Raw genomic sequence first — 11,503 nt, forward strand, 5'->3', positions numbered from 1 at the left:
TATGTGTTCCATAATTGTCTTTCAGATTTCACTAATTTTTACACAGCAACAATGAGTAATTACAGTAATATTTTTCAGCATTGTTAATATAGATCATTAGTTACTTTCAAATGGGTTTCAATCCAATTCTAAAAGACAATGCTTGAAACTTTTTATTCATCTATAATTTTAATATGATTTTATATTAATATATTGTTATTCCATTTGTAAATTAAATTTATTAATTGTTTTAATTTTTTTGTTGTCTCTGTAGACAAATTAATCCTGTGATTAACAGAAATAAAATCACATACTTTATTAAGTCAAAGCAGTTACAAATGATTATACTGTGTTATAGATGATTATGTTTACGCAATAGGGATTAAATGCAGCATATGTTAAATATTTAGGTCTTTGAAAATTCTGTTTTTATAGGTAATGTATTAAAAATTAAGAGCTACATTAATAGTTTTAACAAAAAATAGAATAATAGAATAAGAATTTAATTGAAATATTTTCAAATTATTCTTTCGGTAAAGGGAGATGGGGTTGGTTTAAACTTGGGTTACGATTGAATAGTTTTGCTTGTAATTTCTGTTAACATTTTGCACCAGTATTTCTAATCCTATGAAAGAATCACTTATCACAGCTCGTAGGTGACATTTGAATTTCAAAATTTATTTTTTGATTCCAAATAATTAACGTCATTTTTATTTCAAAATGATTTTATTACCAAGAAAATTTTTGAATTCTACTGCTTTACCTTCTAAAGTATTTTCTTATAAGAACATAGCAATAATTTGTAATTATTTTACAAGGCTGTATTTTTAATCTAATAAAACTAGTAGCTATTTATGGTTATATGATGGAAAACAAAATATTGTGATCTTTTGTGGAATGCAGAACATGAATTTTGCATTAATTTATTGATAGCGAGGTATTTTAATCATTAAAATAATTCAGAAAAAATTTATTCGAAGAATTTGGTAATTTTATAGAGTTACACATTTGTATACTTTAAATAATAATTAAATTAACTTTAATTAGTTAGAAATAGAAAACCATTTTAAACTTTCCTTTTTTTCAAGATATCCAACTTACATCAGTCTGAAATGGAAAATAAAAAAAATTCTGGAAAAAAAGAATAAATATTTTATAAAAGTATTTACATTGCTAATTCATCTTATTTGCAAATATTCATTACATTAGCTTTATTCATGAAAATCATACTTAATAATTTTCTTCTCATTAAATAGTTAAATATGTCAGAAATAATACTTTTTCTAAAACATTTTGTCAAACTGGAGCAAATGTAAAATAAATTTCAAATAATCACTAGGCAGAGAAAATTTTTAAATGAACAATCTTGAAACTTTACTCTTAAAAGGTATACAGGACATTTGCTGCGCTTTTGAATTAAGAAAAAAGAAAACAATTTCATAAAATATTGCATTTTTAAGATAATATGAATAAAACAAAATTTTTGCAGTCATAAGATGTCGAAAAGAGGTCTATGTACTTTTTATTGTCTTTATGTTCCGAATATTTAGTCGATATGGACATAAATTTAGACATAGAACTAAAATTTTGCGACGGAATTGTAATGAAAATAATTGTTTACATGCAGAAAATGTTGTTAATGTAATAGAACATAAATATGACGTAATTCTTGCTTATTAGTTTTGTTTAATTTTTGTTTAATTTTAGGGGTTGTTTCGAAGCGTTCTAAATCTCTGGAGTCCGAGGAAAAAGCTTCTTCAAGAGTAAACAAATTTCCAATAAATCAGCAAAGTATTCCTGAAAGTCAACAAATTGGTAAGAACTGATTACCACTAAGCACTTGTTTTTTCATAAACATAGCTTACAAGTAACAAAAGTATCATTTAAAATTATAAAATAATGGTTACTATGTTTATTAAAAAAATGTAATATTAGATGTCTTTAAAAATCAAGAAGATTAAAATTAAATCTAAACATGAATTTAAATATGCATAAATTTTAAAGCATCTTAATCTAGTTCATAATTTATAAGACTTCATTTGTTGACATGTTACTTTCATACCAGAAACACAAGTGCCTAAAAAATGATACGTATATTCTGAATATCTAAAAATGTTTCTTATTGATAAAAGAAGTGCATAATTGTAATAACATGCCAAATACATAATTTTTACCATTAGCGGGCATTTGTTTTTAAAATTAAAAATCACAAATTAAACCGTTTTTCTTACCGTTTTTCTTACTGTTTAAACTTATAAATTGATAAAAAATACTATAAATGCGACTCACTTGGATATGTTTGCCATTTATATAAATTTTTCATTTTCTGTGTTGTATTATTGTTTTTCATAATTGAATCTAAATTTAAATTTGAGTTTTTAGCATTAATTGCGAATTGCAACTTTAAATTTACACATTAGTTAACTTCTTCGCTACCTAAGCATTTATGGACATAAATTTTATGTCTGTTTACTAATATTATCATGTTTATTTTATATAATTGTTTTCCGTTACAGTACATACATATATTTAATCACTCTAACTGGTAGCTTTTTTTTTTAAATTTTACACCAACAATTAGTCATTTTTTATAATTAATGTTAGATTCTTTACAATAATAACTTATGTTGGATGTTTTTCATAACTACACCAATTTTGTGCAAATTAATGCAGTATTGCACAGTACTTATATAAAACTTCGTATTTTTAAAATTTAACTTGCTTTCTAAAAACTCATTAAATTTATTCCTTATCGTAATTAAACTGGGCATAATATAACAATGCGTCTGTTTGTTCTTGCTTTAAAATAATTATATTCTTTCACTTAGTTGAAATACATTTATGTACATAAAATTTCTAGCCTCTGGCTGTAAATTCATATTTTTTGAATCTTATTATAACTTGAGATAGTAAAATAGAAATTTAAAATTTTAAAATATTTCTTGCAATATTCCTTTATACTTCAGTAATGAGGAGGTACAGAATGGTGAATATTTCTATTGGTGATATTATTTTTAGGTGGAAATAAATGTTTAGAAGATTAAGAAAAAAATATATAAGTAATATATTATTAGTAATATATTTTACTGAATTTACGAAAAATTGTAAGCAATGTTCTTAATTTTTTGCTTGGCAAAATTAGTAGCAAACAGATTTTAGAGCAAGGTGATGTTATTTTATTTATTCTGAGCATGATTCATTTATTTATTGCATAGTAGAAAATTTAATGTCTGGAGTAAACATTATGAATTTGCAAAAGAGAGAATATTATTCACTCTCCTTACAAATAGTGCATAGCCATTAGCCAATTAATACATTTTGAATGTCCTGTGTAGTTTTAATCACAAAATTAGAAATTTTTTATTTCTGTCTTTAATTTTCGTCGTATGCAACGCTGACATTCATTAAAACTCTTATTAGCAATAAAAAACCTTTATATCTCAGAAAAATATTGACAATTGATGAAATTGCTTATAAATAATCAGTAAAAACTATTTTAAACCTGTGATTGACTGTTTGAAAATAATAGTTTTAAGCTTCATATACGAAGAACAGTAAACTTGTAAAAAAATCATGAACTTCTTTTAAATGATGATAAAATTTAATTTCAATAATTAATTTTTATTGATTTCTTTCAGTACTTGATCGTACTGATCATCTTTCAGTACTGAGAATTTAAATTTTATCGCGGGAAGCTCTGGCGTAAGTGATCCGACGAATTACCTATTCTTTTGGTAATTGGGAAAGTGACTCAGAATTAAAAAAGTAGTATTCAAAAGTAGTTGTAAATAGTAATAGGAGTACTACTAGGTACGAAATCTATCGGAATTTTATATATTTTCAAAACTTTATTTATCTGCACAAACTGTATATTCATCAATTTTTTGCATTATTCTGTAATTCAAATTAGAAGCGTTCGTTTGGTTAATCTTATTACTTTTTATCAAATTTAAGTACTTTAATGGTTCAAATTCTTTACTTCTTTTTGATAGTCAAAGACTTTGAGAAAACGAATTTCAAGTTATTTGCTGTATCTGAATCACAAAAGAGAAAAGGAAAGCTTCGTCGAAAGAGTAAGAATTATAATTGTTTCGTTTTTTTTGTAAAACATACAATTTTAAGTATCATAGAACTATTGTTCAAAAGTTACTTGAAATTGTATGTTTTTCTTTTAAAAATTATAAAGAATCTTCGTAAAAAGTTAAGGCAAGATGAAAATGTAAGATGGGAATTTCTGAAAGGAATTTTTAGCAAAATTATCATCAAAAAGTGATAAAAATACCGGATACGTTGCCTTTATTATAAAAATGTCCTTAAATTAAATAAAACAATTTTTGATTTTCAGATTATTATTTAGTATTAATTATTTAGCATATTGAAATTGAGTCCCTAAAAAGTTATACAGGGTGTTCATTTTTCTTATGCATTTTACATGGCCCGACATATTAACTTATGTCAATAAGAAGCACTGACAGTTTGTTAAGTACATTTATTACGATAAAATTTTCGAAAATTTTTTTGAAATATTTCTTTTTGTTCTTCGATTATTTCATACGTTTTAAGTTAAGAAATTTTTTTTCCATCCGTATTGACACAGACAAAATCATTTTTATAATAATAACACTTGTATTACTGAATATGGGTTGAAAAGCCGCAAAACAAAATAAAACTACAGTTGTATAAACATTCGTTACTTTCTTTTTTCTTTGTTTTTTTCTTTGGTTTGTTTGATAATAGTTTTGTTAAGCGATTTAAGAGTTATTACTTAAAAATTTTAATTGGTGTTATATTTTAGAACATAATTTTAAAATTTTGGTTTCTTAGATCATGTATATTATAACTATATTTGTATATTTATAGAATTTAACCTTAGGTATTCTGAGAATTAAATTCGATCTTATATCGCGCATCTATTTCAAAGACATATTCTTCATTCCCAAAGAGAACAATTTATTTCCAATACTTTTTCTGTCTTTTAATTTATTTAGTAATAATGAATCTTTTAAACGATAATTTATATAGAAGAAAATTTCTTATTCATCAATAAATTCATTGCATTTCCCAAGGAAACAGAGGTAAAGATTCAGCCAAGCGAGATAGGCTTAAAGAAGCTTGCAAAAAGTTTGATGGAGAGAGCTCAGCGTCATTTTAATGATTTGGAACCCGTTGTCACATGAAGATGACCATGTTATTGAAGATGAAATAGACAAAGCTAGGACGATTCAATTTACTTTAAAAATGCATACGTGTTTTTTTTTATAGGAAATGCTAGAATATATAGAAAACCAATCATTATTTTACATCATTATTCTTTTATAAATATATTTCTATGAAGAGAGTGGGGTTGGAAAGTCAAATGTTGTCTTTAATTGTTCCGTTTTGTAGAATATGTGGATCTCTGTCGAATTTGTTTAACGAACATGACTTTTTGAAGATGAAATTTTACATGAGTTTCAAGGTCATAAAACAGTTTGCACCAAGACTAGGTCATTTAGAAAAAATGCTTTATATATAGCATAAATAAAATCAAGTCACAGCTTTAAAGTAACTTGTTAAATTTTGATGTATTGCGGTTCCACGTTTTGAGGTAATTAACCACTATATTAAGAATCATTTACACCTTTCTCTTACTTCAATATTTAACGACCCTGGAACTGATTTATGAGTGAAGAGCCGTAATATACATAAGCTGAATAAATCACTATATACCCTGTGAAATCATTCTCCACTCAAGGGCCGCGCTAAGCATTCCCCACCCCGCCAAATGCGATGAAATCGTAAATTTGGCGAATAAAATTGTGTATTTCAAAAGTAGTGGTGGATGATTTTTTCCACTAGAAGGGAATTTAAGTTACGTGAAAATGAATTTTTCTGAACAAATAAGTATATTTAATTCGATTACCGCAATTTTCGGTTGATACACTGCATAACCAGTTAGAATTGAGTCCAAATAATATAACCCTGAAACAAAATACTCTAAAATAATTTTCCATGGGAAAAAAAATTAATCACAAGGAATTGTTAAAATTTGCATTTGGCGAAAACAGTTCAAAATTGGCGAATAATTTTGATATTTGGCTAATTTTCTGGCTAATAATTTTAAATACATAGCACGAGTCCTGTATTACCCATTAAAAATCAGATACAAAAAATGCTCTTTATATCAAAAATATTTTATACGAAAACAGTGCAGTACTCATTTGTACATACCAAATAGGGTTCAAATAGTTCAGCAAGAGAGCGGGCAATAGATTGCGCTCCTCTATCTTAATCTTCCTATGTGCGTTTTTCGCCATATCATACGAACTTTTTAAACGAATCAAAAAATCTGGTTCACAATTATAAAATTAGTTTATATAAGAATAATGAAAATATTTTTAATTAGTAATTATTTTATATTATTTTAATATGGCTGATATATACTTGTAAGTGAAGTCAAAAATGTGAGCAGAGGCGTTAAAATATTGCTTAACACTAGAAAGACGGAAACTTTCTGTATACCTATATTGTCCAAAAGCAGTCAAAAAGACTGGATTTTAAAAGTATAAATAATGTGTAAAGAAATTTGTTTAAAATTAATTTTTAACATTTTTATATTATTTACAGTTATATAGTAGGTTATTAGTAAATATTAGCAGTAAAAAATTATATGTTGTACAAAATTCTAAGAAATTGCGTCCTTATATATACATCATTGTTTTTCTAATTGAAATTTAAATCAGTCAAAATGACTTCCTTAGGCAATCTAGTGTTAAACAGAAAAATAATTAAAATTTTTTATTTTTTAAATCTTATTATACAAAACATATTTATCTGATTACGTTAAAAAATTTTTATTTTGTCATAAAAAATTAATTCACAAACTGATATAAAAGTTAGTATAATTTGGAAATCCAAATTTTTTCGATAATTTCTAAATGAAATAGTAAGAGAATTTATTCAACATATAAATTAATAATTAATAATTTTTTCATATATAAAGTTTTCTTTGGTAAGTGTATTTTATAATTGAGTGTAAAATTGTTTGACCCACGTAAGTTCTAGAGCTAAAAACTCGAAAACCGAAATTAACATTAAGGTGGGTGAACAGAACGCTATTCCAAAAATTCAGTAGAGAATGTTACAAATGATTTAAATTTCGAAACATATCATAAACATTTTTGATAGAGTTAGAAAAACTAAGTTTTATGGTGAAGTTAGAAAAAAGGAGGATTTTATTGAATTTAATGACTCTTTTTTAAATCTAATATGAGCTTTTATTTATAAATATTGTCAATGTTAGTCATTTATAAACAACAACACAAATTCCAATAAACATGTAATTAAGAGTTGAGTTTATTCTTTCTTAGAGCTTAGAACTCCAAGTCGATATCCTAAAAGGAAAATCAAGCAAAAATCTTATAAAGAAGAAGATGTCTCTAGCGATGACGAGTTCCTTTGTAAATATGATACTTATCTATTATTTTTAAACTATGATAAACTATTACATGTTATATATGAGCATTATTTTAGAGGTTTTATTTGTTTTACTTTCTTAAGCTGCTTGCTTTCTAAAATTATTCGAAACTATATTAAATTGTATCAATTTTAATCATTCGCTTAACACTTTTTTTATCATTAAAGGCTTAACCAATCTAAAGCTTGAAATATTAAAGATGAAGTTTTACCTTGAAGGAAAGTTAAAATACTTCTTATTTTTCGGCATTTTTTAAAACCATGAAATTATCCAAACTGAGACTGAAAAATTGTGACGAAGGAAAGATAATTAGTTTGAAAAAAGTATTCAACACTTCGTCTACGTTAAAACGGATATATACTGCGAAATCCCGTTTCGTAATTATTTAAACTAATGAAAACTTTATTTTTTTTAAAAATTTATTTCGTTAACAGCTTCTTACTAAATATTTGGCATCATTATTTTAGAAAAATACTTATAAAGCAAAAAGAAACTTAATTAAAAATAATTTATATTTCTATATTCTATTAGACAAAATGTTGAACACAAAATCGAATTATAAATGCTTGTTTTTCTCTTTCTTACGTTATTATTTATTTTTTATTTGAATGTTTTAGCATTTTATTTTGTTTACTTATTGAACTATTTCTCAAATCAAAAAGAAAGATAATTTTCAAAGGGAAAATAAAATAACAGTAATAATAATAATAACACACCGAGAAAAATATGATCAAATGGAATGCTTGGAATATGATAAAATTTACTATGTTTTTGGCTTTGGGGAACATCAAAAAGCTCGGTAATTTTTACCGAAGCGATTTGGCAAGGATTTTGGTAAAATTAACAATAAAATATGGTTTTATAATATCTGATAAAATTTGGTAATTTTCTCATGATGGAGCATGGTATAAAAACAATTTATTTGATTAAATTTATTCTTCAAATTTAATTTTTACTAAAAGTGTTAAAGAACTATAATTTTAAAAACCAGAATTTCCGTTATGCTCTGTTATCATATTACTAATATTGCCAAATTAAGAGTACATAATTTAATATGCACAAATTAAATAAAAAAAAATCTCCATCGACAAAACTATAAAACATAATAATTTAATAAATATAAGTTATTTTTTAATTCTACGAAGTTCAATGCATATTTATTTGTATCTGCATCATGTTTATGTATATTTTATATATTGAGGATTTGTTTCTTCTATGAGAAGATTGCGATTTTTGTGACGGCGACTACAAAGGTGCTTGTCCAAAACATGGCCCTATGATTTGGGTATGTGATCGAAAGGTAAGTATTAAATTCTTAATAGTGAATTAATGAAAGTTGATTTATGTTGATTTGATAGTTATAGGTTAAAAGTTATATTTTAATTAAAAGCAATATTTTAATTAAAAGTAATAATTAAAGTCATAATCTTCTCCTTTCTGTTAATCATTTTTTTAATATTTTATCAGATATTCACTGAATTCTCTTTAATATTCTTATGTGCATATTTTTATTTGTATTTTTTTGTGTTATATGGCAAGTTTTCTCTAGAATGATATTCATTCTTTATTTTTTAAAGAAGATTCCGTACCTTCAAGTCTGGATATCCAAAATTTGAAGTGCCTGGCAATATTTTGTTATTTCTAGATTTAGAGTGTATAATTTTCAAAATTTAAGAAAGAGAATAATTTCTCAAGTTAAAACGTATAATTTTTAAGCACAATTTTTCATCTTTTTATAGGAACTAAATATAATAAACTCGCCTTAGACAAAGATGGCGGTAGTTGTGGTTTTTTTAGGCCGAAAATATCCTGAGTGTTGTAAATCTAGTATCAGTTTTTGGATCGACACAAAAAAGGTGGTGATACCATTGGAAAAGCTTTAAAATACAAAAGATTAGTTTTACTTAAATTTTTTATATTTTGTTCTAAAATAAAATAAAAATCAAAAAAATGTATAATCTTTTTAAAAGAAAAAAAATGAGAGTGATTCAAGATTTGTTTCTTTAGAGAGTTTTTGTGAATTTGAAACATTCATGGCTTCAATAGGTTCCCAAAAACTCATCAGACCGAGCTGAGCTGACAATTCCAAGTTTTCTCTCGATTGGAATATCGAGTATTCCTAAAGCAGGACTCGGAATATGGACAGAAATCCCATTGCCAATAGGAACAGTGTTTGGTCCTTACAAGGGAAAGATTATTAGAACAAAACAAGAGGCAGAAAATAGCGGTTATGCTTGGACGGTGTGTACTTTGGTTACTTATTGTTATGTGTTTTCCAAATTTTTCAAATTAAATGCTTCTTTATTATGATTATAATATTTTGAAGTATATATATTTACTATATTCATGCTAGTTAAACCACTAATTATCAATTTCATTTAAAATTAAATGCTTGAATGGTAAATAATATCATTAAGTTCAATTGATAATGTTAATTTTCTTTTTGTTTAGATATGGAAGGGAGGAAGAGTGGATCATTATATTGAAGGGTTTAAAAAGGATATTTCCAACTGGTTGAGATTTGTGAATTGTGCTGATAAAGAAGAGAAACAAAATTTAGTGGCAATCCAATACAAGAAACAAATTTATTACAAGACTTACAGAGAAGTGTTACCATTTCAAGAGCTTCTGGTGTGGTATGGGGGAAAATATGCCGCTAATCTTGGAATTAGCCTGAAAAGGGACATTGAAACTAACGAATTAAGTATGAATGATGAAATCTATGTCTTAAATGTTAAGATGATTAAAAACAGTAGTTTTGCTGAAAATTTCCAAATCTTAGAATTTGTTTGGGTAAAGTATTTGACAATATAAAATTTTAAAAGTGTTTCCTTTTCTGTAAAAACAATAAAGTGTTCTATCTTAAGTTAAACATCAATGTTTTTAAATAAATTTTTCGTTTTAGGTTTTGCTCATATACCGTTGTGCGGTTTAATGATTTACACTTCGTTAGTTTGTTTTGTGCTTAGCAAGGTTTTAAAGTTATCCTATCATTATTTTTTCATCATTAACAAAAGAACGGATTTTCAGCTAGTTAAAAGATGAATAAAAAAACGATAAATAGATATTTTTCCTATTAAATTATATTTATATATTTTTTGCATTAAATATAGATAATTCAACCTAAAATTTTATTTGCATGGAGTTTTTTTGTAAAAGCAAGCTGTTTCAGATTTTTTTTTCTTTTTTGCGTATATATAAATAATGACTCTAGCATTAATCCGGAAAAATAAAGGTATATGAGAAAAGTAAAATTAAGTGAGATGAAAAAATTTCGATGTACTTCCTCACTAAATTATTAGGACCATATTTTCCATATTGCATCTACTCTCATTTTAAATTACGTAATTTGAACTAATTTAATAGGGTGTGTTTATACACAGAAGATAATTTTTTGTGATTCACTTCGTAACTTAAAATCTCACTAGCACAAATTAATTATAGTATTCCATATAACTCTTGAATCATTAGAATTACATCTTGGTTGATTTAAATCTTATCATTTGAACAAAAGCTATCATTTTTTTCTGTATTTTCATTCCCGGTGTTCAATATTGTGTAGAGTTATAATTATGATACATTTCACTTATTTCATAGAATAGAAATTAATCAGAAGTTTGCGCATTACTCATCATAGCTAATGAAACTCTACTTATTTTAAATACTTTTTCATTCGATTAAAAAAAATCTTTTGTATCAATCGTGGTCTTTTTCTTTTTCAAAAACAAACAGTCATATTTTGTTATACTTATGGTTTTATTAAAAATTATACAATTTAAATAAACCATAAAATTATTTTTTGTCGAAATTAAAAGAGTGAGAATTTTATATATGTTATGAATATTTTCTTATGAATATTGAATCAGAAAGCACTCTTTTTTGCGAATATAATCGTGTGGGCTGATGAAAAGACTATATCTTTTTTTTCTTCCGGTTTTTTCAAATAAAATTTCATCCTTTTTTTTCTTTTAAACTCTTGTTTGTCATTTTTTTAATTATTATTTCCCCCCTTTTTCATATGTCTATAATTTTTCTTAACTTTCTTCGTGTTTTCTTGTATTTATTTAT

The 11,503-nt window shown here is 25.2% G+C and overlaps 1 protein-coding gene across 1 annotated transcript in view; it reads left to right on the forward strand.

Annotated features, from left to right (window-relative positions):
- LOC107440373 (histone-lysine N-methyltransferase PRDM9-like) overlaps positions 1-11,503 on the forward strand; it is a 29,242-nt gene that overhangs the window by 16,447 nt on the left and 1,292 nt on the right. The window contains exons 4-5 of the mRNA XM_071181853.1: positions 9,482-9,676; positions 9,887-10,233. Of these exons, the coding sequence (XP_071037954.1) occupies positions 9,482-9,676; positions 9,887-10,233 (542 nt within the window). The remainder of the gene's footprint in view (positions 1-9,481; positions 9,677-9,886; positions 10,234-11,503) is intronic.

The sequence above is a fragment of the Parasteatoda tepidariorum genome, chromosome 6, assembly GCF_043381705.1.
Source record: "Parasteatoda tepidariorum isolate YZ-2023 chromosome 6, CAS_Ptep_4.0, whole genome shotgun sequence".
Taxonomy (NCBI): Eukaryota; Metazoa; Arthropoda; class Arachnida; order Araneae; family Theridiidae; genus Parasteatoda; species Parasteatoda tepidariorum.